The sequence below is a fragment of the Lichenostomus cassidix genome, chromosome 2 (assembly GCF_008360975.1).
Source record: "Lichenostomus cassidix isolate B80296 chromosome 2, HeHo_3.0, whole genome shotgun sequence".
NCBI classification, from domain to species: Eukaryota; Metazoa; Chordata; class Aves; order Passeriformes; family Meliphagidae; genus Lichenostomus; species Lichenostomus cassidix.
In genome coordinates this window covers 70,041,506-70,068,194 of record NC_139482.1, presented here as the reverse complement: position 1 = coordinate 70,068,194, position 26,689 = coordinate 70,041,506, and the positions used below count along the sequence as shown (strand labels likewise).

At 39.1% G+C, this 26,689-nt stretch overlaps 1 protein-coding gene across 1 annotated transcript in view; it reads left to right on the top strand.

Annotated features, from left to right (window-relative positions):
• The window catches only part of PHLPP1 (PH domain and leucine rich repeat protein phosphatase 1), a 136,371-nt gene that overhangs the window by 56,483 nt on the left and 53,199 nt on the right, over positions 1–26,689 (top strand). Inside the window, exons 2-3 of the mRNA XM_085052067.1 lie at positions 16,599–16,795; positions 18,790–18,915. Coding sequence (XP_084908193.1) covers positions 16,599–16,795; positions 18,790–18,915 — 323 coding nt within the window. The remainder of the gene's footprint in view (positions 1–16,598; positions 16,796–18,789; positions 18,916–26,689) is intronic.

Genomic DNA, 26,689 nt, shown 5'->3' with positions numbered 1-26,689 from the left:
TAGAAACAACAACCTTTGTACTGGCATGATAATCTTTTTATAAGAACAAGTGGCTCAGTTCTCTTCAGAAGTGTACTATTTTTGTTTCAGAGCAGTGGGATGACAAGTCTTGGGGTAATGCATTAATAAAAAGACAGAGAAAAAAATCAGCCGAACTGCATTATAATAGCAGACTGCAAAATGTTATTTGGATCATCATCTATGGATACAGAAGAGAGAAGAGAATGGGACTAGGGATGCATAGTGATGTAAGATGTCTGTTGAGGGCTAGCTAAAACTGTCTGCCCATAGAAAGTTTGCACTTTTTGCTTGAATATAGTTTAAGTATTTAATAATTTACCCTTAAACGAAGGAATTGATAACAAAAAGGCCCTAAGTTTCAATGTACTTGTGTTTTTACAGACTCTAGACAAATCTGCATTAGTTCCAGGTCGAAGGATCTGGTCACAGAATATTTTCATATTTGGTAGATTCATGGGTTTCTTTTGCCTTTCTGACTTCATGATTATATGTTATGTGCTGTACTAGAGGAACAGTACCAGAAAATGAAATCTCTAATGACAAAGACTGAATATACTTTTTTTTACAGATTGGTGTAATGCTGTTGGCTTGTACTCTTTAAAATGTTACTTCTGGTCTGCTACCCTGCAGTGCTGGGTAGCACTGCAAGGAGAGGAGACAGTAATTTTACTTACATAAGTATGTGAGTTGGTCATAGCTGTGTAATTTTAATAAATTGAAGTTGTCTTTTGTCAATTAGTGGTATTGTGGCTTTATGCTTCTCCTGTAGAAGCTGGGTAGGCTTTTTTAACTTCGCAACAAGACAATACACAAGAGACAGATGTTCTGGTTAGGTGAAAAGTGTCTAGCAGCCTTGGAGCCTGCAAGCCCTGTTTTCCAGCTTGGTAGGGTCTTTGGTTTTGGGTACATTTGCAGGAAAAAGCTATCTATGCCATGCTGGTTAAGTCTTGTACTTGATAGCATCTTTTATCTTTCAGTAATATACCTCAGAGAAATGTGTCTTAAATGTGTTCTGTTCTTCTTTTGTTTGCATTAAATAATAAATTTAGCATTGCCTTGGAGCATTGCTGTCCTTTAGCTTAAGGAGAAATTTAGAAGAGTAGACCAAATAATGGCCTTATTCAGCCAGAATCTTTTTATTTGGGTTGTGTAGATAAAGCTGAAGGTGACTTGATAAGGAGCCCTGTGATTTGAAAGGACAGATTTCTTGAATGCGCTTTTTTAATAATTTCGATCTCTCTGGCCAGATCCCTCTCTAAAACTGCTGCTGTCACATTTTTACCTTTCAGCAGGTTTCCTTTACAGAAGAGTTATGAGCCTGTCTGATGTGTCTCTGGGAAGTTTATATTTAGTCACAAGGAAACACACTGTTGCAACTATTTCCAAGAACCGTAAATGTAATCCTGAGCTACTGTACAGAGATTATCATTGTGACATACCTAGTTATGACTGTGCAGTTTGTGAACAGATTTTGAAAAATGTCTAACTTCAAGTATTGAATTGTAGTTACTTTGTTCCAAAACAATTTTTCCCCCTAATGAGTGTTGGATGAACACAGCTGCTCTACTTGCAGCTTGCATAGAAAGATTTAGAAGCAATTTTGTGCTTGTGCTTTCTTTCCTTTTTTTTTTTTTTCTATGAAAATGGTAAACAATGCATAAAATTTTGCAAGTCAAGAAAAGCAAGGGATAGAAGCTTGAATTTCAATCCCATATCCTGAGGCCTAGCACAGTGCTCTCATATAATTTTGACATTGTCCACAAGCAACTTTGCTGAGGGAACATGAGAATTTTCTTTCTGTGCATTGGATTCTTTATGGTGAAAACTTAATACCACATGTGGATTTTTTGCATTAGCTTTAAATGTCTTGGAAGAGATCATCTTCGTGATCATTATCAATTAACTACTTCTAGTACAAAAAATAAAAAAAAATCCAGTACAGCAGTACAGTCCTTTTCAGCAGTACAGTGGTGATTTATGTTCTTAATTTAAAATTACAAAGTTTTATAGATTTGACTATTTCAAATTAAGCTGTTAAAATCAGTATCTCTTTCAGACTGGATTTCAAAGAAAAACGTTTCTCAGTTAAAAAGCTAAGAAGTTGTTAAAAAAAAAAATTGTGTTTCCTATAGGGTTTAGGCTCTGGTAGACTGATGAGTTTATTTTCCAGAGATACTCAAAGGATTTTGAAACTACATGAAGTCCTCAGACTTCATGGTTCAGTAAGAGAAGACCTCAGTGACAGCTGCTAAATTATTGCATCCCTGGAGGTGAAACCTCCAAGTTCAAATTCAAGCAAAGCCTATTTTTTGGAGAAGAGTGGCCAGTTTTGTTTCCGTAGCAAGTTCTGGTTGGCTTGCTGTGCCTATTACTGAGTTAGAATATGCTAGCCAGCATTCCTTGGTGGTGTCCTACAAATTTGAGGGCCTTTTTCCTACAGTTTATTGGGACAAGCTTTCTGTTGTTTATTTCAAATGTAGAAATTTGTCAAGGCTCTGTGACTGATATGGCACTCTTGGTTCCTGGTTGAGCATTGGACTAGTAATGCACTTTATATAGTTTTTACCATGAATTTAAGGTAGCTTCAGGACAATGATCTCTGCTATGCTAGGTAACTGTGGTCTTGGTTTATGGGATAAGCCTTCCTAAGAGGACTTTGGTCTGTTCATCGCTGGGAAGCACATGAACCACTGCTGAAGCCAGCTTGTGGAGACAGTGGCAAGTTCTGCCCTGGAAGTGGCAAAACCTGAGGCAAAGGAATAGCGAAAGCATTTCGCAGTGGTAGAAAGAAAGTGATCATAAGGAAAAAAACTGGCCAAGAACTGTTGAAATGCAAAGTTGTATAAATGTTTGAGTACAGCTGCTGTGCTTGCTCAAAGCCTCTCTGCTTGTGAACAGTCTAAACAACTGTATGCTTCTGTAGGAAAAAGACGATTAAAGTAAATGTGAATCAAAGTGTTTTTAAACTCACCTCAGTGAGTTCTCACATTGTATTAACAATTCTAATAGCAAATAGTTCAGTAGAGCAGCAAGACAAAGTATGTCTAAACAGCTTTTCATACTATGAGTTAGTATGCAAAATGCAAATTGGATGAGGTAAACAACACAGTTCCTTTCCCTTAATTGCATTCTGGGTCACTGACTTAGTTGCTTCAAAAGCCAGCAGGAGGCCAATACAAAAACTTAGATTTGAGTAGAACGTTGAGCAAGACAAACTGGGGCAATAAGGGGAAATGTTTTCCGGCATTGGACGGGCAATTCTCACTCTCCTTCCTACTTCCCATTACACTTTTGGAGATGTTCCCCTGTTGTAAGACTTCACAAGCCACCTTCTCATCTGGGTTTGACAGCAAAATCAAATTACTGATGCCAATGTTCCTTGAAGCTGAAAGCAGTTCTTGATAACTGTGGCTGCCTTTTTATGTTGTCAAGCAGTTGATTCCTCAAGGTTTTGGGGAGGTGCTTCTGCTGGTGGTAGAGGCTCTGTGGGTTCCCTTGCTCAGTGCTCCAGCCAGAGAAAGCCTGCTGTCAGGACAGGACTGGATATCAGGAAAAGGTTCTTCCCCCAGAGGGAGGTTGGGCACTGGAACAGACTCCCCAGGGCAGTGGTCGCAACACCAGTCTGACAGAGTTCAAGAAGTGTTTGGACAATACCCTCCAGGACATGGTGTGACTCTTGGGGATGGTGCCATGCAGGACCAGGAGTTGGACTGAGTGATCCTGATGGGTCACTTCCAACTCAGCATATTCTATGACTCTGTGATCTGATTTTTTTTCATAAAAAACACTACATTGAATAATTTTATGGTGTTTCACTTTAAGTCTCATTGTCCTTATGTAGCCAAATGTGATCTGCTAACTATCTAGAAATCATCTACTGGTTAAAATGCCTAGAAATTAGAGTATCTTATTAAATCTGTTAGTGTAACAATACTGTATATGAAACTTCCATTTAAAAAAAATTCAAAACATATGAGTTCTGCTGATCCAAAGTATAACAGAATGATGTTCTTTCGGAGGTTGACAATGTTTGTACCCAAAATTTTGTACCCAACATGCTTTCCATGTGCAAAGTAAATAGTTCATAATTAAAATTGTTTTGCTCCAAATAATAAATTTCGCTGAACAAATTTTTGTTCACGTGACATTATAAAGTAAAGTGCTGCAAGTATAATATATTCTTGACCTCTTTTTTTTCTTGCTGAGGTGGAGGTGAAGATACTTGTAACATGAATAGGAAGTGTCAAAAAAAAAGAAAAAAAGTCTTCAGGAGTCTCAGTTCTCCCTCAAAGGAGGGTGAGTGGGCAGAGGAATCAAAATGATAGCATTTTGGGAAGGCTTCTTTTCAAAATCTGTCCAAATGCTTTTAAAACTTAATCCTGCAAATATTTGTGAATGAGATACCATCACAGACTTCCTGTGGTCTTTCTGGCAGCAGAGCTTCACGTGTCTGTTAGAGAGAAGCACTTTAACAGTGATCCTTGTTGTGGATGCTACTCATGAAGTAGGTCTCTTGAAAGGGGAGGCAAACAAGGGGATTTTGATCCACCATCTCGTGTTCTTCCTCTGTATTCAGTTCAGTGAAGCAGTTGGTGAGATAGCACAGGGGAGGATTTCTCCCATTAGGGTATGTGATCATAGAGTCCTGGCCATTTACATTCCTCTGCATGGAGGTGACCTATGAAATGGCTTTCAGAAAGACAAATGTAATGTGATCCCTTCCTCTGTAAGGGCCCAGGCACTTACGGCAATTGGTCAGCGAGAGTGGGTGGATCAAGATGGAGAGCCTGCTTAAATGAGAACTTGCATATTTTAGGTTTTTCCCCTGATTACAGGGTGGAGGGTTCGATACAGTTTTAATAAGATTAAGATGTGCTGAACTTTCAAAGGATGTGCTTTGGAGGGGAATGGTTTCGGTTTTGTTGGGGGCTTTTTGTTTGTTTTTAGATGCTAGCATTGGGCAAGGATGGAGGGTAGAACAGTTTCAATTGCTCAACTTTTTTCAAAGTAAACAGTTTAACTAGTGTCTCTGTGTAGCTGCAATATTTTTTCCAATGGTAGAGAAAGCATTCATTTCTAGGGCAGAAAAATGAAATACCATTATGGTCTGACCGCAGTCAATATACTTAAATGAACTTGTGCTGTATATTACACTGAACGCTGTCCGGCAGGACTGCTCTTGTGGTATTGAGCGGTCTTGGATTCAAATGGCAGTAGAGAAGCCGCTTGACTTTCAGGGTGGGGTCCTCTCATATGTAGATGGACATTTCAGACTCTTCTGGGTATTTTCACTAAGAGGAGAAAACTTTGACAAGTAGCCCCAGCTTCAAGTTGATCTTACTAGTGTTTTACAAAGTACTCATGGTGGGTATTTGTGGATCCCTTTCTAAAATTGTCGTGAACCAGAGTTAAAGTGGTGCTCTGATGAGTTTAAGTTACTGAGGTTGTTTTTAGCACATTCACTTTCCTGTCAAAGCTGAAATTTATGAACTTGTTTGGATTTCTCCTAGATAACTTCCTGAGGCTTCAGGAGCTCTAAATCTGACTGTGTACTTGTAGAACTAGACCTTTGTACAGGCTTTTTCTCCTCTTGCTACGGGTGTGGAAATTTTCAACATTTTTCTTATAGGGATGTATAGCATCAAAGAAGAAACTTTAGAGTGTAGTCAGGCTTATGAGCTAGCACTTGTGATTGTTCTTTCACAGACCCATGGAGTGCTTTGGACAAAAAACTGATGGGTTTGGAGATGACTCAGATGTGTGATAGTTGATTTAATTTAAAAAGGGAATGGAAAAAGCCAATCTCTTCTGTTTTTTTCCTCTCCTTTGTAATAAAACCTTATGATGTGCACTCCTAGACAATTCCCATATGCTATCCAGTTACTTCTGGTCTCTGAGGTAGGAAAGAGAAGAAACTGTGTCAAACCTGATATCTCTGGGCATGTGATAAATCTTCTCTGCCTATTTCCAAGGGTAGAAAAGCTTTGGGAAAATGTTCCCTTTCATTTTTCTTCATGATGCATATCTCTCCCCATTGTTTCCTTCTTCTTACTTTATAAAATCAGCATTTTTTTCTCCTGTCTTGTTTTTTTTTTTTTCCCTCAGGAATGTGGTCTGAAGACACAGTGTTACTGCTGACACACATGTTTAATGTATGTCAGCATAATCCAGCCTTTGTCATGTAAATTTTAAAAAAAGAAAACACTTGAATGATTGAAGTCGAGTTAGGGTGAATCAAAGGGTCTATGTTCTTTAGCAAGGAAACAAGGTGGATGGCTGTAAGCAGGCAGCAGTCCAGGTAGTGAAACTTTCCAAGGGTATCTGCAAATCCTGTCTCACCTTTTTCATCATCCAGGCTTCTGTGTGATTTCTTTGAAGCTGCTCTTGCTGATAAGAGAGAAGTGAAAAGGAAGAGCTGGTGAGGGTGGTGTTAGGAATGGTCTCTACAGTGTTGTAGGAGAGGGAGAAGGAGGCAACTGAGAGTCCTTGTGGCCTGTTGCAGCTTTCACTTTCAGCTGAATATGTAATCTTTGCTACTTACTGAAGTCAGAACCAAAAAAGTTATTGCTCTGACTAGCTTTTAAAAAAAAAAGGTTATTATGAACATACTACATAAAATCACATGCACGTACAAATATTGATGACTAGTACAGGGGAAAAGCAGCCAAGGTACAGACATAAAGTGTATGAACTAAGCTTACATAGCAAGTTGTGAACATTCTGGCTGGTATAATGGAGTAAGATTGGATTATAAGGTCAGCCAGAATTCCTTCTAGCGATAGCTTGGAAATCTCATGTTAATGAAGCTGAATTTTAAATGACAGATAATTCTCTGACAAATTGCTTGCGCTATTTCTTCTGGCTTTTTATTTTTCTGTCTTTGTGCAATTTAAAGCAGTCACTCAATCTTTATTTACTAGCTCTTCTTTTTTATTTGTTAGATATTGTGGCTTTTCACTGTAGATGTTGACAATTCCAGATCCAGCATTCTGGCCTTCACTTTGCAAGGCTAAACTTTGGAGGAGCTTGACTGGACAAGTTATACATTTTTCAGTATTGTTTCATATCATGGTTGGGATTTTTTAAACTAGACCTAGTTGAGATATGCTAGTAATAGCCTTGCAGTACTGTACAGAACTGCATTGACATGAGCTGCTTATCAGTTGGGTCCTATGATGAACCTTGAATTTAGATTTTCATCTATGCAACAATAGTGGTACAATGATCTGTTGTAGGAAGTGTCATACTTAAAATGTTTCACCTTAACAAGAACTTAGATTACTACATTTTAGATGTGTAGGATACCTGACTTGTTTCTTCTGATGAAAGAATAAGGAGAAAATCATTGTACTTGGAACATAAATACATTTAACACATAGCTTAATCATCCTGCAGTTGGTAGAATTTTAGTCTACAATACATTGAAAGTTTACATTTGTGTTATGTATGAAGTTAATACAAAACAGTTCTTGACGTACCATGCACATGTGTTCCTCTGTAGCTTTTTCAAAATGTTTAACTACCCACATCTTCCATCCTTAGGGCAAGGCAGGTTCGTGCAAGGGTGTGTGGGGATTTGCTCAACTTTTGCTGATAAGGAGCATGGATTTCTATCTTCTTGTCGTAGTACTAAGACATACAGATGAACTTCTGCCAGGGGCTGTCATTCTTCTTTTTCAGAGGAGTGTGCGTTCAAGTAGTTATTTTGAGCTTACATTGCCATGCCTCATGTTGAGCATCTAACACTGATAAAACCTGAAAGCTGCTGTTAACTTCAGTGTAATTTTACTCTTCAATTCCATCAAGACTCGAGCTTTGCCTAAAACAGTTGGTTAGCTCAGAGCTTTTGCCAATACAGCAATTGCTTTAGACAGCATAAGTATCCTTTGGGATGCCAGGGATTTTACTGTGCTTGTGGCTTTATTGTGCATTGGGAATACAACAACTAGAATTCAATTTTTGCATGAGTTCACCAAAAAAAGTGCATTTCCAGCACTTTGTTCAGCTGTGCTCTGTAGGGTCTGAATCAGGAAGAAAGGGGAAAGATCAGTTGAGCATGCATTGGGTCCCATCCTATGGAAGCTGTATGTGCTATCATAAAAGTCATGGCAAGCACTGGCAAGTTTGTAAGTCTTATTTTTTTGCCCCCGTCTATTACATTTTGACCTCTTTAGTATCTGTGCATAGAATTGTAAAACTGTTCAGAAAGTGGAGTTTTTTGAGGCCATCTTCATAAGGGATAGCTTGAAATGTATTGCTGTAGTATTCTTTTAAAGAATACTTGTGAGGAATTTGACCAGATTTTAGCACAGGTCTTCCCTGTGTAAGACTAACTCTGTTTTAAATTTACTTTGAGCAAAAATACTTGGTAGATGATGTCACTGAAGAACTTTGTAGCTTCCTTAAATGAATCCTAAGTTCAAGATGGAAAGTTGTTTTAGATAACATTTCTGGAAGCCTCTAGACCAATATTGCAGCTTTTTACAACTTTGTTAAAGCACAGGAGGAAGATGACTTTTTTTTTTTTTTGATGGTACATTTTCAGGATATTTCAGTTATTTCTCCTTGGAGAGGTGACATATGGTTCTTTCCCAAAGGAGCTGGTATTGAGTTTTGCTGCTAGAAGGCAGGCGACTCTCTCCCTTTTATGAACTTTCTTCAAAATGAGATGTTTGAACAAAACAACAGAATGCACCCTGGTGTATTTTTAATGCTAGCAGAATTTCGGTCAGCAGGTATGCCTTTATTTTGCTAAAATAAACAACCCTGACTGCATGTAACTTGCTGGATTTCCTGCAGACAAGTGAAGTGAATGGGAATGCATAGGTCTGAGAGTTTGAATGTGAAGGACTCATGTTTCAGCTGCAGGAGTAGTCTGTAGGGATAGATGGGGTGAAGAGTTTAGGAATGGTGGGTTTTCAGTTTGATGGGGGTGAGTCTGCGTTTATGGGCATTTGCTTGTACAAACTGAACGTTAAAATCTGTCAAAACACATGGGAGCAGCTAGATCTGGAGTTCACTTGTTATGGTCAGAACAATTGCCTTCCACGGCTTTAGGTTTGCTGTCTCTGCATAGTAATCCAGATAAATTTCCACTGTGCTTGCTTGCTTTTAATTGCAAGTAGCGTCCTGTCCATTGCTACATATCCTGCTTTACCCTGTTGCTTTTATTAAGTCATCCTAGTGTAGGAGTTGTGCTGGTTAACAGTGACTTTTCAATGAATTCTGCTGAATCACTGTTAGTTTTTCTTCAGAAGCTTTTGCTTGTTGCAGATTGATGTTTAGTTTTTGACATTAAAGGTATTACAACCATATTCCATGAATTTAAATGACACTTGATAGAAAAGCTTTTCAGAAAAGTAATTTTTATTACATTTTGCTTGTGATATCCTTTGAAGTGTTGATACCATGGTTTTAGGGCTTCTGTGTCAAGATGGTGAATCTTTTTGAGAACAAGATACAGGGAATGATAAGTGAACAAAGATTGAACTCTGTCTCAGTGGGGAAAGAGGGATATTTTCTGGATTACGAAATACATGCAAACCTTTCCTCCAGTGAGGATTCACTCTGAAGTGGAAGGCAGGATTATGGCTATAAAACTAGTAACTATGTTTTATTGTGTCATATCACATAGTGGTAATGCTTGCTTTTAAGGATGATCTTCCCGTGAAGTAGGAGGAACATGTTTCGCAAAGACTAAAGGCTTGTCTGTCTTCTACTCTGCCAGTTTTGTCTCAGTGAATGTTTTTTAAAGAAAAGGACAAGTTTAACATAGATCAGTAAAATCTATCATTTGGGGTCTGCTTTTCTTTCGCAGGTGAAAAGGTAACAGCCTTCAAGTAGTAGAGCTTGAACTGCTAAATCCTAAAGGAAACTTAACTACTTCAGAGCTTCCCTCAGCAGCCATATAATAGAGAGTGCAGTAAAATGAGGAGTATAAAGAGTAAACTACGTAACTATGCTGATAGTTACATGCCCTCAAGAACAGCATAATGGTGACCAAGTCCTTCTTTGACAAAGCAGTATACAGTCAACCTGCAGCCTTGTGTTAAGTCTTGCAGGAATCTTTAAGAGTCTAAGTAGATTTGAGTGCAAAAGTTCAATTGCTGATTTAGGAATGATTTGCCAGGCAAAACTTTGATATATATTCTTGGTCTGTTACCTTTGCAAAAGCAGCCTGCTGGTAGAGACTGCAAGGTGAATACTTGCTCTTAGTTAAATGTAAAACCTGCTAAATCTGTGCTTTTGTTCCAAAATTATGATAGTGAAAACAAGAAAAAAATACTTCTAATAAGCATAGATCTGTATGTAGGTTTTCTTTGTAAGTTTCAAATAAAAAAAGAGAGCAGTACAATAGTTTGAGGTTTTACTTGAACTTTTTTTTGCTTCTTTTGCCACCCTCTTTTTCTTTTTTAAAAATATCCAACTTGATGCGATATTTTTATACATCTCATTGCACTGAGGCTTGCCTGAAGTCATCACTGCTGTCCTTAGTTTGACAAGAATGAAAGGGAAAGCAGCCTTACATGACTGAGAAGCTTCAAAAACATTGCAGGCAGTAGCTTCATCTGTATTTAATGGAAGGGCTTGAGCAAAAGTAGAAATCTGTAGAATGACCTGGCAGTAAGGTTTCAGCAACAGCACTTGTGGCATAGTTTCCCAAAAGGTGGGCAAAGACACTCAAGGGCTTTCAGTATTTTGAGCTAATTGAGGCCTCTTTGCACTTATATTTAGCCAGGACCAGTGCTGAGCTTTGATTTGCAGGTTTGCAGGCGAGGCGGGGTGAGGTGTTCCTGATTTCTGTTCACTGCTGTGGTGGGGATGGTGCTCCAGGTGTGAACTCAGGGGCTTCCACTCACCCTGCTGGCTCCCCCTGACCAGCTAGGAAATAGCTCTGCTTTCCCAAGTGCATTCAGACCAAAGTCTTCAAAACTGAATGGTGGTTTTTGGGTGTTCTTTTTCTCAGTGCATACAGGAATTGACATTCACAGAATATTAGCGTGTGAAATATCTTGTTTCTGAAATGACTTGCTGAAAGCCGTGGGTGGGTTTGATATCCTCTCCAGCAGCAGCCACTGTGTCACAGCTCTGGCCCCTATGTGCCATTCCTCTGCTCTTCATGCTGAACTACTCACCATGAGCTGTCCCTAAGGCCTCTCAAGTCAAAAAGAGAAGCAAGAAATTAAAGCAGCCTGTTTTGTCTGAAAGGGCTCGGGGACAGCTTGCGAGGAACAGCTGATGTGGTCAGGCTGATGCAATGCTGGCCTCGGGCCAGGGGCCCAACAGTGTGCAGATGAGGATGACGACCTTTATAGCTGCCCAGCTGTAGCAGGAAAAGTACATCCCTAAATTAGGCACTCAGAGTTATTCAGTCACTTCTGAAAAGTCTCAAACTTCCACGCTATTCCTACTGAATAATAACTTAAGCCTCTCTTGCCACTGGTGAATACCCGAGATGGCTCAGGGCGGGCAGTCTCTCCAGCTGGCTGGGCTGCCTGCACCATGCAGGTCGCGAGGAATTTTTAGTTTTCATTCCATCAAACCAATATTAGTAATAAAAATAAGACCTGCTGCACAGAAGTGAACGTGTTTCTCATGTCAACACATTTCCCCACTCTTATTTTGGTAATGTCTTAAGTCCCTCTTTAGAGGCAGACTTTATTGGCTGTACATTTCAAACAGGGGGAAATACTAAGTACTTGCAACCTAATCAGCCGTATAGCTGAAGAGAGGATCTTTTTCTCTCCCCAAGTACTTTTATGTCCCGTAATGAGCTGGTATTTTATAACTTCTGATGGTAATGTATTCCATATGTCTTCCTTTGCTGGGATAAAGAGCTTTACTCCAGAATCCAAAGCAAGTGGCTGTGGGTATTTATTTAATAAGGTTTGAAGTTTCTGCACTGGGTGGGATGTCAGTATGTTGTATATCCAGAGCTTCCTCAGGCTGCTCGTGGTGAGATCTTAGTTCTTTAACATCCCAGAAAGATCAATCCTAACCTATCCTGCTTCCTATGAAGCAGGGTAAGTTCTGTGGTTCCAATGACAGTCCTGCTGTTTCAATCAAATTACTTGCTTTTCTTTGTGCTTGTTTTGAATCCCTATAATTTCCCTCCAGGACTTGGGACAAGTTAAAACTGAGAGGAATTCGACCATGAATATCAAGATAGCCAAATGAGTGGTCTGCTCATAATTCCTTGAGGCATCTCTTCTAATGCCTTGTGCAGAACAAAAGTCCTGTTGTGGGGGTGCTTAGGAGTCGCTGTAGTCTTGGAGACCTGACAGGAATGAAAAATAATCTTTCTATGGTTTCTTGCTAAAATACTCAAACTGCTTTGGTTGGGCTTAGCGTTTGAAAAACATTTTCTGGTATGTGACTCTTCTGGATGTTCTGGCATATTTGCCTTCACTCTGATCAGTGCAACAATAATTACATTTAAAGTTTTTGGCAGGATTCAAATTTATGTTTCAAGTCACAAAGGATCATCATTACCATTTTATCTGCACGACTGTTGGCTTTGGTGTATTATCACAGGCCTCTGTGAAAACTCATTTGTTCCCTTCAGGGTTAGTTAAAACTGAAGAAAAATCTGTCTGTGAATCTCATGCAGCCTTCTAAATCTTGAATCAGAGGTCTGTGAGGCAGATTGAGGAACATAATTTCAGAAATGCTGATGCTTTTACTGAAAACAGTGCTTCCATTGGCCCTGGCAAGGTACCTCAAAACCAACAGATTTATGGTGGTGATGCTGCAGTTATGCCATAATTTGTGGTATTTGATTCGTAGCCTGAAGACATTCTGGTGTAGTCCAAATTGCTCCCCATCTCTTCTGTACACTTGGAAGAAAAAAGATCATTTGCCTTCTGATTTGAGTATTTTCCAGGTCATAGAAAAGGCAGGTACAGTTCTGAGCGTTTTCCTCATCCTCCACTCCCCAGCCTGTCAGGTATAAGCCCTCTTGCAGGAGACTCTGCCACCTGCAGCTTTCCTCCCTGAAGTGAGGAACAGTCAGCCTTAGATCACTTAACACTCTTTCCAAAACCTATCCCAGCGAGCCCAGTGGCTCTGCCCAGTGAGCTGTGGCAGAGCTCACTGTCCTTTAAACTTTTCCTGCTTTTATGCTCTCTTGACAGCTAATACCTGAGCTCTTTAAAGCTGCAGTCTGTCCAAGCTTATTTTTCAGTAGGCAAAGCTGCTGCTTTTCAAACGTCTTTTGCTCAGTTACCTGCAAAAAATACTGGTGCAGATTTAGGGATCTAGGAATTTAGTTCCACAACTAGTTGGTATGTCCTTGAATAACCTATGCTTAAAATCAAAATAAGCGAGTGGCTTTTGACTTTTTTTTTTTTCCCCCACTTGCATGATAATAGAACACTGTGATACTATCAGATATCAATGATTACAACCCTTTAGCAGGAAGAAAACTGGATATGTGAGCAGATTGCGTCTCAGGCAACAACATGTGATCCAATATTAAACATGGGCTTTTCAAGTTACAGAATCATGGAAGAGTCCAGGTTGGAAGGGACCTTGAAAGATCATCTGGTCCAACCAGATGGTTGGTTATGTAGTGAAGTAGACAAGAATAGGAGGAGAGAAACCATTTCCTTTAATGAAATAGGCCCAGTGTTTATTTCTGTATGTTCTCAAGAACCTTCTGGCTTTCACTTAGCAAAGGGTAGTATTTGCTGGGGAAAAGCACCTTAAATCCTTTAAAGGGTTCCTTTGAGCTCAAAGGGGTTGTTTAATTTTTTTTTTTTAATTTGTAGGAGTAACTGAAGGTTCTTATTCCAGTAATTTTCCAGTCAAATATGAGGTTTGAAAGAAAATACAGTTCATATCTAGCATGAATACTTCCAGTAGTAGCTCTCTTCTGGCTTTTCTAGTAAACCTTTACTAATTATACTAATTGTTACTGCATCTTGTGATTTAAAACCTCTGTGAATCTACATAAAATTTTAAGAACTACCCTTTGTATACTTTTGAGTAATTTTACAGGTCCAGTTGTATCTAACTTCATATATCTAGTCCAAGAGAATCTGGTCCTAGAAAGCAGATTTCTCAGGCATCTGAATTTATTTTCCCCTATAACTTTTTCCAGGACTAATTTTTTTAGTGCCCTTTGTGAAATGTGAGTATGCATTGTGGTAGTGTTTTTACCACTGGACTAGGCAGGATAATGCTACTATTTGATAGTTCCGGAATGCTGTTGTTTCCTACCAAGCCTCTTGGCTGCAGCACTGTAGCCAGAGCTCATACTCTGTTACAATATTTCTGAAAGATTTCTGAGGTTTGGTGTTTTCCAGGACACAGGTCTGCCCATATTAAGTGCAAATAATGCCCTTTGTTTCTGAATGGGTAAAGGTGCATTTGGTTATGTTTTAATGCTAAATGAGCTTGTCTTCCCAAGAGATTGAGGTTATGCATTGCAATGTTAAGGGGTTTCTATCAACTGTGGGTTCTGCTTTTCCAGTGAAGTTAAAGCACACAGTTAGAAAACAGACCTGAGAAGATGATAAATAAATATAATTTTTGAGGTGAAGCTGCACACATCCCTGACAACTATTCCTTATGCAATTGTGCTATTAATACTTACCAGGCACCTTTTACTCCATTACAGAGATTTGGTTGTTTGTGTGTATGGTTAATTTTTTAATCTGTGCTCTGTGGCATGAAGCCCATTGTTCTGCGCAAGCTAGGTAAATTATTAGTTACTTTAAGAACCAAATGTTTCTTATTCCCAATGTAATGTTTGATTCAGCTTTTGTGTTTAAAGCTGAGTTGCTCTAATTTACTCACTTGTATTCTCTATCAGTTGTCTTGTAGCTTTGCATGGAACAGCTGTCCCATTTCCCTCTATTCTCTTGGGCAAAGAGTTTATCCATGGCTTCTGTGGTTAGATATGAATTTGCTTGGCAGTGAAACTACAGCTTTCTTGGAGCACCTATTTTTGAATTTGATGCTGATACCCTGTGGGCATTAAAGTTTCAGTGTTTCAGCTTCAAGCAACTGTGATGTTCCTGCAGATCCAAACTGGCAGACATTGGTAGCCTAAATGCTAGTGTTTATTAGAGCAGAGCAAGGCTTGAGGGTAACTATGCCAAGTGTTGGCTCATTAAATTGGCAGGAAGATTCAAAAAGCCTGCTTTTAAAGATAAGGACAAGAATTGGCGCGGGCTAGGCAGGGCTGAGAGAATGGCAGTGGGCAGGGCATGTGGTAGGTGTCGTCTATCTTTCCGTACATAATTTGGAGGCAAGAGCAGACTCATTGAGACAAATGAGCTGTCATGCAAGCAGGAATAATAGCAAGTTGAAGTAATAGCGTGTAGCACTTGTCACTGCTGTAGTTCAGCTGACAGTGCTCTGAAATATTGGGGTTAAACAGAGAATCAACTCTCTGCTTTTCTGGAGTCCTAATTAGTTATTAATTTCTTGTATTTAAGAATTTTGGTAAACACTGGTGCAGGAAAATTAGTGATTTATCTTTTATCATGATAGGGAAGCTCCTTGGAATTATCATACCCTTTGGTTTGTTTATCCAGGGGAGCTCCCTCCCAAAGTTCAACAACACCAGTGTTCTTACATAAATTTGAACTGGTTTAACCTGAACATGATTAGCTCTTGTCTCTGTTTGCAAAAGACTTAGATATATTTGGATGACTCAGATCTGGGCTGGACTGTTTAGGGTTTGATAGGGTAACTTCGTGTAGATAAATACTTCAGATTAGAATGAGTAAATTGTGCCTCCTGTTCACATCCTGAAAGAACAGAGATGAGCGATGCTTGTCTTTGTGTTGCCATTGCTCATGATGGTTTCTACAGGGTAGAATCTTATTAATAGATTAGATTAGTAGAATCTGAGACATTTAAAGTCATTTAACAGATTTGGTCTAATTGGTAGTTATGCTAATAATCCAAATTATTATAAATAGGGAATTCATTGTAATACAGACAAAAGAACTTGGCTCTTTCCAAATCTCTAGTCAGACTAAAGTAGGGTCTTTGGGGGTTTCATCTAGGTTGCATCTGCTAACATAACGGCTGAGTGTGCTACCTCTGCTGTGGGGTTTGGACTGAGCTGTGTGAGCTGGGGAAAGTAGGAACTGTATTTTTTGGGAAACTTTTGAAGCTATTCAAATCATGGCCTGAAGGATAGCCAGAAGAGACATAGAAGTGCAAAGACACAGGTCAGCTTGCAGTACATCACCCCCTTCTGCAGTTGAACAGGCCATTTGAACTCAACAGTATTAATCAATTATGTACCATTGTGGATGATCATTTGATTTCCAGGTTCCTTAGAGAAGGCTGATACCATTAACTGGTGCTTCTATGACTATTGCAAATTATTTAATGGGACCTGCTCCTCGTGATACCAACCTGTCATATCCCTGTACCTGTAGAAGAAGACTGTACTGAAGCTAATACTAAATTACCTCCTTGCATGATTTTGAAGCTGTATTTCATTTGTCATGCTACAGTTTGTAGCTTGAAAATTTGCTGATAAAGTCTCAGGATGACTTGAGTGAAAGAGGCAAAGATTGTCTGTGATTAAGTGGATGCTTTTGTTTCTATTGCAGGAAAGCCCCACAGCATTGGCAGCTCCGAACGGATTCAGCTCTCAGGAATGTACAATGTTCGAAAAGGGAAAATTCATTTGCCAGTCAACAGATGGACAAGACGCCAAGCTATCCTTTGTGGAACATGCCTAATTGTCTCATCAGTAAAAGAAAGCCAGACTGGAAAGATGCATGTCCTCCCTTTAATTGGTGGAAAAGTAAGATATTTTATTTATTTGCTTGATTAACCCCTGTCTCTTTATGCAGAGAAGATTGCATTCAATTAGGGTGATTCTGACCCTTCAAAAACTTGTTTCTGTAAATGGGATTTTCAAAGAATTTAGAATGTTTGAATTAAAACTACAAATAAAAGCAATGCATGCACAATTAGTGTATTTTTCTTGTGTGTGGTGTTAAATGGTTTATATATGCAGTAGCACACAAAGGATACATGTAGGTCTGTTGTGTATGATCTGTGCCTTGCCTCCTCATCCAGGTTTTATTTGTGCTGGGTTACTCTTTAAGTTCTGAAAATTACCAAATAAGTGCATGGGCTTATTTTGAACACTGGGGGAGTTTTGAGAGTTCAGCATTGTATGAGTAGTGGTCTGTTGTAAGCTAACAGCAACAAACATTTTTCCTCGTGAAAAGCTGAAACTGAACTTTTTTTCTGATAGAGTACATCTGAAACCCAGGAGTTCCAGACTGAACATAAGGAAATTTGTTTTTTTCCACTGTGATGGTGACTGAGCACTGGCACAGGTTACCCAGAGGGGTGATGGAGTCTCTGTCACCCCTGGAGATATTTAAAAAGCATCTGGACACGGTCCTGGGTGCCTGGCCTTAAGTGGCCCTGCCTGAGCAGGGGGTAGAACCAGATGACCTGTAGAAGTCCCTTCCCACCTTAACCCTGCTGTGAAACTGTAGTGAAGAGAGTAAGATTTACAGCATTACTGTTTCAACCTACATAGTGTTTCAGAGTACTGTTATTGGCTTGTTTAGCCAAGGTAATGGGAAGAGAATCATCAGCTTGAGGATGAATTACGTTAAGTAATCGTCCTTTACGTTATATACTGGTAAGATAAATTCTAAAGAGTTATTTGGAGAGAAACAAACTACACAACATTATATATGCAGACTAGAGTTGATCCATTAATATTCTATACTAGCAGTGTGAAAAGTAGTGCTGCCTTCTAGGAGCTGTTTTTCTTGCCTCTTTTATGATTCTTCACATGATTCTCCGACTCTTCCCTGGAGATACTGAAGAAGAGACATTGTCCTCTTTTGGCAACACTGTGTGGACTCTTGACAGTGAATTGTATTCTGTGAATTTGCTCTAGGTTGCTGGAAAAGGACAGGATTCAGGTTCCCATCAGCCTTCTCTTTGAGATGAATATTCTTTTCATCTCAATAGATTTCTTTTAATTTAGAAAGGGAAAAGATTGTGTACATTTTTTAATTGCTTAACATGGAATTTCTTAGTAGCTTTTGCACAGAAATGCTTTATGTGATGTAAAACATGCAGACTGTGTTAACCAGAAAATTGACAACAAATTTTAAAAGAAAAGGATAACTAAGCTCAGAAAAATGTACTGAGGGCTTCTGCTGACAAAGCTTGGGAGGAGGGTGCTTGGCACAGAACTAAGTGTTTTTTAAATTATTGCTCAAAAAATATTCTTCCTCAACCCCATAAATACTCTGCACTTCCTGGTTTGCAAAGGCTTTCCAGAATGCTGTGCTGAGACATTGAGACCATAAGTTGTGTGGGACTTCTCGTGTATGGTAGCAGAATGATGTATTCTGGGTGTTTTTTAGCAAGTTGAGAAATGCCAAAGAATTTAATTGGGCTGTAAAAGAAGCATTTTCTTAAGCCTGTTTTTAATAACCCAGGAGTATAAATTGTATTTTTTTAGGTTGCATAAAAACAGCCTTAAATGTGTTTCACTGGCAAACCTTTTATGGTGTTCAGTTTCTATTAAAATGTTGATGTTCTTGGTGGTTTTCTCCATTGGTTCTGTCCTCCTTCTGTTCTCATTCCTGCTTGTGTAGGTTTCATGAATATTTGACAGAGAAGATCCATCTTGGGTATTTGACATGGTTAGTCCAGTTCTACTTGATGATCTCCTCTTGGGCACTTTTTAACTTTGCTTTGGGGAGTTCTGCAAAAGAGGGTTTTGACTCTTGTTGACTCACAGTTTTGTCTCTGCTGTAGGTGGAAGAAGTGAAAAAGCACCAGCACTGTTTAGCATTTAGCTCCTCTGGACCTCAAAGCCAGACCTACTACATTTGTTTCGATAACTTCACTGAATATCTGCGATGGCTGCGACAAGCATCAAAGGTGAGAAGGGTGCTAAGTCTGGTGGGAATGGCATGTTTGGAGAGCTTCCCCCCTTCATTCTTCTCCAGGCAGCAGTACTGTCCCTCTTTTGAGTTGATTGTCAAGAACTGCTGTTGCTGCTGTTCTGTGTTCTGTGTTGCACAGAAATACTCAATTTGAGAGCTCTTGGTTACGGGCAATAGGGAGGTGAATTTTTCTGCCTTTACACTGAGACTTCTTTCTGGTGTGGTTGTGTAATCAAAGCGCTGTGCTGAACTTTTCTCCATTTCCTTATCTTGATCCAGCTGGATGGATCTAGTGAGATCATTACAACAAGAAGGATGACAAATATAACTGTCAATATTTCAGTTTAAAAAGCTTTATTTCAGTGTTATTAAAACCTAAAATAATGTCAAGGCTTTTTTTAATTCATTCCTTACACAGAACCTAAATATGAAATTGCCAGAATAAAGGATTTTCTTCCTGCTTTGAAATGTTGCTGAACCTCTCTTTAATTTTATAACTATTTGATTTTTGGATTTTTTCTAATAAGCAAATAATTTTCTGTCAGTGAACAAAGGTTACTAACTAAAACCTTTGTAAAGCAAATTTTATGCTGGGCTTAAAACAAAATTAATTATAGGAATTCAGAGCCTGCGTTATTCCGTTTGATGTTTCAGTTCCACTTTGTGTTGTTGTAAGGTGTTTTTGCAGTTGTCTGTTTTATCTCTTGGTCCCTGTCACTTTTTTGATAAAGCCTTATATATCTTCAACCATTGTATTTTCCATATTTTTGCAGGTTCTTTTTGCTGTGCTGTCAGCACGCTCTGTTTGCTTTTGTATTTGGGCCTAAACTGTTCATTGTATTTGTATTTGTTAGGACTGTCCATACTCTTTACCATGTTAAAGTAACTTAGCTTTATGTAGCAGTATTCATGTTGCACTAGCTCTGTTTTGTCTTTAGATTGCAATAATATATTATCCAGCCTGTTGCCAATGATACAGCTTGGGCTGTGGGCTTTTTAAAGATTTTATGTCAAACTTTCTTCAAACAGTAACTAGTGCACCTCCCAGCACATGCATAATTTGAAATGTATTTTAACGATTTTTTTCTAGTAAGTTTTAAAATTCTTTTTAAAGAAGCTGTTCTGGCATATCTTCTTAGGTCTGTTAAGCCTCAAGGTAGAATTCCCCAAGGCATGTTTTGTGAGATGGTGAGGCACGGTCTGTCAGGTTTTTGAGTTCTTGCTGCTTTGGGGCTGTCTCTGGGACAGTAGTGTCCTTTCATCTCCAGAGGGTTTGACATCAGATAAACGAAAGGCAAATCTAATGAGTGAGGAAAACAGTGGAAAACAATGAACTTCAGAGCTAGAGATAAATGGCCAGAAAGCCCGTCTGAATTACTGGCAGCATAAGCTTGTTCTGTGCCATGCTGTGCTTCTCTCTTTCTCTCTATTTCACCCAAATGACTAACAGCATCGGGATGATAGCCAGCATGAGAACATATCCCCATGCACTCACGATAACCTCCCATTTTTATGTAAGTGTAGAAAGAAAATACACAGTTTCAAATGTCTTCACTTCTGAAAGAAGTGAAGAAACTCACTAGGCTATTCTTTTAGTTGGTAAAACATGCTTCAAGGAAAAATGAGGCATTTTCCCCAACTCCCCAGCCCCAAACCTGAAGCTTGGCATTCTGCATTCATGGGTTTTCAAACACTATTTTACCACTTAAAGGGTTGGTTTTTTTTTTTTTTTTTTTGATATTTGGCGTTCCTGTCCTTAAACTGAAAAACAGACAAACATGATTGTATGCAAGGCAGTCATGTGGGAAGTGCTGCATGGAAGCACTTTTTGAAGAACAGAAAAAGGGAAACTAGTGATGTTGGAAAAGTAACTCAGATTTCCTCCAGCTGATGCTGCTTGTGTCAAAGTGCTTAACTGTAAGTTGCAACACACCTGATTTACGTGTATAAAGAAATGAAAGTTGAATCTTCAGCTTTCTAGTTCAGGCAAACTAACATTGTCATGCTGGGAGAAAACCCCAACATTTATACAAAGTATTCTGCCTCAGGTGTTTGGAAACCAAACAAGTTCAAAGCTGCTGAAATACTCTTGCTAACCAAGAAAATACTGTGTGAAGCACTGTATTTCTAAAGGAAAGCAAATTTAGGAAGGGAGATCTTATGGCTCTGAAACTTAGTTTCTAGTTGCTTGCTGTGGGCTAGGTCACATGGTGCTTAAGATTCTTCCCTAATACTGGTGTTGCATATAGTATTTTCACTGTTGTGAGTTGTTATGAATAATATTTAAGACTGTATTTTAAATATAGATGTTGTTTAATGGCATTTGTTTCAAAAGTTTGTGTTAACTTATATTCAGTGATAGTTCTTTTGCAGTCCTGTATGCTCCTGTATGCTCCTGCTGCTGAAAACTGAGGCTTCTGATTCTTACTTAGTGTAATGAAAGCTCTAATTATAAATTTTAATGCAGAAGGAAATCCCTGGTAAAATATTTCATTAAAATTGCTCAGTTCAGTTTTTAACTATGAAAAAAATTTTCATGTCTGTCTTCTGTATACTTCAGAAGAGGTAGAAGATGATGTTATTTTAACTTTTAAATAACAAGCTCAATCTTGAAAGAAAACTTGCAAAGAATGCTTGCTCTGCAGTCTTTCTCCCCACAGAACATTGGCAATGTTGACTTTTTAGTGATGTTTCAGAAAGAGACAAATCCTAACGCATCACTTCTGCAGTAAATATGTGTGTGCTAGAAAAGATTTGAATTAATGTTTGCAAAGGCTTAGGTTTAATTTAATTAAAAATAAGCATTGCTGCGGTATAATCAGATTCATTCTAACAGGGGAATCTATCACAGCCAAGACAGCTCTCGTGCTCTGCCTCAGTAAATTTTTGGAAGGTGAATAGGTGTTAGGATTGGTTTTCCTGTATGTATGTGTCCTGAGGTGAAGAGAACTTCTGTTTTCAGGACAGACTGGAATTATTGCACAAATACTGACCTAAATATCAAACTTGGTGACATACTTATTCCAAATAGGTCACTTTTAGATATGCTGATTTAGCCTCAAACAGAATATTTTTAAAAGCTGGAGATGCATCTTGTTCGTTAATATTGATAGTTCTGTACCACAGTGCATTTCTTTCCTTTAACTTTACTAAAACTGGAGGCCTAATTAAGGACGCTTAAAAGGAAAACAACAGCAACAGATTTGGTCCTTTGTGATCTAATGCATTTGTTCTCTTGCCAAATGTTGAAAAATAAGCTTATGCAACTGGGAGGGGGAGCAGAGGGGAAAGAAAGGAACATCTTTACAGCTTTGAAGAATTTTGTCTGCATGAAGTTGTCATGGTGGTTCTGGAACTGGCACAATTACTTGCACAGCTAATTTGCCACTGTTTGCTACTTGAATGTCAAATGCAGAAGGACGGGGCAAAGAGCGTGTATTTAACAGCGAGGAGCACGTGATGAGGGTGTTCCTCATTTGCCACTTCCAAAAGCTAAAAAGCTACACCCTTAATGTAGAAGAGAGGGGTGTTATATGTAAGGTGTTACGGAGTGGTGGGACTTGCTCTTGTGAGGCTTTTATTTGGAATGTGGCCTGCTGTTTGATGCTTCTAACAGCTAAACCTAACCATCATTCATTATGTAAAATTTCTGTTGTGAGTGTTGCCTATGACACAACTCACAATAAGGATGGTTTGGCTGGAGTATAAAATGATTAGCAGTCCTCTATGTTCCAAGGCATGCAGTTAAAATGGGATGTTGATGTCTGCCTCAGAAATTCAGTATTGCAGAGCTTATGCCAGGATGCATTACAGAATTTTATCTTCTTGGAAATAGTGTGTCCTACTGGGCATGCTGGGATGGGTTATCTGACCCTGCAGAACTCCTCCCTTCAGCTGCAGGAGAGCAGGGAGTATGTCAACAGCTTCACGTGACAACTATTTCCTGCTCTAGTGCTCGGTTCAGTGGGGCAGATGGAGGGAGAGAGGCGATGTGAGATGAGGGCTCTAAATAGTGCTTGCCTGTGCAGGTAGGGAGAGATGCACAGGCACACAGCCCTGTGTGTCTGCACACCATCCACCAGAGCTGGGCAGCTGTGGCTGGGAATAAGTCATTGTGTGGGGCTTAGGAGCCTACACACAGAAGAGCCCTCCTGTTGAAAATACAAGGAATGTCCAAAAATAGGCTTTGAAGCCTATGAAATTTAAGAATTTTCTCTTGAGTGCTTTTGTATTTTCCTTTCCCTCTTTCAGTCACCTTTGTGTTAAAGTCTGTTGTGGAAGTGTGTGGTGTTCCAAACGATAGCCTGCTGCGAAAAAGGAGAGACTAAATTATGATGTCAGTGTACATTATGTTTAAAACGTGGTAAAAATAGCAAGAATAGCAAATTTAACTGAGAAGGGCGTGCTGCCATATTAGCCTTATTCCTTTCATGTCAGTGCAGAATGCTCTCTTCATACATTTATTTGCACTGTGAAACTAGCAGAAAATAAGAACAGATTAGGATTTAGTTTATACAAGTAAGTAATGCAGGAGCCTCTATAGCCGGTCTCCATCTTTCCTCAGCTTGTGTAGAGATCTACCTACAGCAGCCATACAAAATTACTGGTTTTGCTTTTTTTTCTCTAAAGTTATCTATTTCTGACCATCTGCCTTAGTCTTCTAATTATTTTTTTGGTACAAGTTTGACAGTTGTGTACAGAGACTGTTGTAAAAGGGGAGTATGAACCCTGTAAAGAGGACAAAGCCGATCTATAACTCTAGTAATATGATTTTTATTTATGATGAAGAGATAAGGTTTGAGTTCTGATCACATGCTTGGTGCTACAACCACGTTTATATAAATAATTGCTACAGAATTTAAAAATCAATTCCTGACCGTGACTGCAGATGTGCAAATATATTTCCGAAATAGGAGACCAAGATGATTAGCTTTTGGATGTGTTTTATAGGAATGGTGCTGAGGAAATGCAGTGAGCAACACTCAAGTATTACTGCAAACGATGTACCTGCTTTTCAGCTGTGCATCATCCACCTTTGAGATAGGGAAAGATAATCAACAGTGGGACTGTTTTCTCCTTCAACGTATAAGATTCTGCTCAGTAATTAAAGTAATGGGTAATAAGGCATATCCACTTGTGCATATAGCTTCACCTTTATGTCAGATACTGTCTGATGTTAACGTTTGACTTTCTCATGTCAGCTGTGGTCAACGAGGAAAAGTTGTGTGAGGAACTTCTGCACCAGCTTCATTGTAGAACACAGACTTTGCAGGGCTTTTTAATACAAAATACAGCCTCTAGTCTGTAGAGAAAGCTTGAAGCCACTACTCTCGTGGTTAAATTAGCCCTACATTGTACTTGCCTTGACTTGCCCTCTAGGTGATTGACCTATTTCATATGTATTTCTGGATACTATAATGAGCTGTCTTCACAGAGCTCATCATTGAAGTGATTTTTATTACCAAGACTCAGTTGTTTCTGGAGGCATTAAGGACAGGCTTTTCTAAGGCTTACTGGACAGGCTTTTCTAAGGCATACTGAGCCCTTTTCTAGGGCTCAGGATACCTTTTTCCAGAGCTTTGATCACAGAGTGTCCATGGTGAGTGTAGGGAAAAATTATACGCAAGGATAAAAAGTAGTTTATTTTAAGTTATTTGGGATGTTACTTGTTACAGTGCTGCCAATTCATACTTGTATGTCACTGGATGCACTATCTCCTCTCCATGTCTGTTTAGGCCCCTAAGCAATGGATAACCTTCTTTTGGAGGAATACTGTGAAGAGCTTTACTTTCCATGCAGTTTGAATTTCTAGATTAGTATTTTTGCCTTTACCTTTGACAGTTGGTTATCACTTGTGGTCATTCTATAGAGAATGGTTGTGTGCAACAAACAGACTATTTGTGATGCAGTTAGGAGTTTCTGATGTTTCCTTCTGGCTTTATAGTTTTAGTCCATGTGTTTGAATATACCATTGTGATTCTGAGCTACCTGTTTTTGTGTGTGTTGGGGACGGCTTGGAGGTCGGGAACATGCTGGTCACTGAGAAAATGACCAGGAAGTAGTCGGTTTGTTTCTTATGCCAGTTTTGCTTGGAGGCTGGAAAATTAGTCTTTATTCTAAAATGACCTAGTTTAGTATACCACCAACATCAGACAGCATCGTGACACTAGCACAGCAGCCTTTAGCCAATGCCTACTTTCTTTGGGAATAACTATTTGGGGTTTCTTCACACTTGTGAGACTAAGCAGCGCCTAGCCTATTGGAAAAGTTGATTCAACATCTAGTGAAGAAAAGAGAACCCAGAAAGGTTTTCTCATATTCCAGTGGGCCTTTTTTTGAGCTCATCCTTACTTAGAGGAAATATGATGACTCTAAGTTTAGTACAAGGAAACCATTTTTCCCCTAATACCATAAAATGACAATATTGAGATAATGCTTTCTCTAAAAATAGATCCCTAAAAATAAATCCACAGCTTCCTTTTGGTGGTGATTACCCGTACTCAAACATAAACAAACTTCTGGTTTCCATGCAGAACTTGACTTCCTTTTCTCTGTTTGGTGAAATCTTCAGTACTTGGGACCTTTGCTCTGAAGTCATACCTAGTCATTCTTGCTGTTGGTGGCTTCTTATCTCAAATGTGAAAGCAGAAGATTAGGCAAAACAAACTTGAAGCCAGTTTTGTTTCTCTTTTGATGATAACACTTGAAAGTGTTCCTCCTCTTTCCCTGCAAAGCCTATTCTTTTGTGCCTTTTGTTGTTAGAGGTTAGTTGACATTTTGGAAATGAACTTCTGGGTGTGTTTCATGTTGTCTCTCTTAATGGTTCAGGAGGGAAACTTGGTATTTTGTCTCAGCTGATTAGTTTTGCATGTCAGAATAGTTTAGATGATTTTAAATTGTAATGATGACTTCAAGCTCTTCTGTTTTAGGGAAATTATAGCTTCACTGCTTTGGTTTTTTTTTTTTTTTTCTTTGCTGGAATTTAGAGAGTCTGTGGTTCTTGTTTTGGGCTTGCTGCCTTCAGTTAATAATAGTTACTGAAGTATTGCAGCCAAGAGTGAGAACAGAAAGCTAGGTATCGCCCACACATCTGGAATAGCATTCATGTACGGACTCTTGAAGCCTCTAAATCAGGTTCTGGTATTATTGAAGCTGAATTTGTTCATCTCTTGCATAAACACAGGAAAGCATCACCTAGAAGCTCAGTGAGGTGTTATGTATGTTACATTTTAAGGTGTGTTCAATCCAGAGGGATCCTAAAGTGTTTTCAGTAATCTCTGGGAGTGGAGAAGTAGAAGCAAGTGGGGGAGTGAATGTGGTGTTGCTCTTAATGAAGCTCAGAGGAACCATGTGTCTGCAGTGAACACATCCCATGAGAAGGGAGGGGATTGCAGGAACTGACATATTGCACAGTACTTTGGTATGTGTAAGGTGATAATGGAGGTGGTCTTGAAACGGAATGGTTGTAACACTGAAAACCTTTTGAAAGTCTAGCAGTAAGGAAAAAAGGAGAGGAATTATTAGCAAAACCTAATTTTAGGGATGTTTGCTCTCCTTAGACCTCTTCTGTAGTCAGTGGAGAAGATTGAAAGTCTCCAAGGAGAAGAGTGCTGGATACCAATTTTAGGCCGCAGGCCAGTACAGCTATATTGATGATTATTTGTGTTACAAAACACTTGGGTCAGAAGACCTGTCTGAGTTGCAGTGGAATAATGGCATGAATAGAGTTCATCTCATTGTAGAATTAATCCATATGATACAGCTGTGTT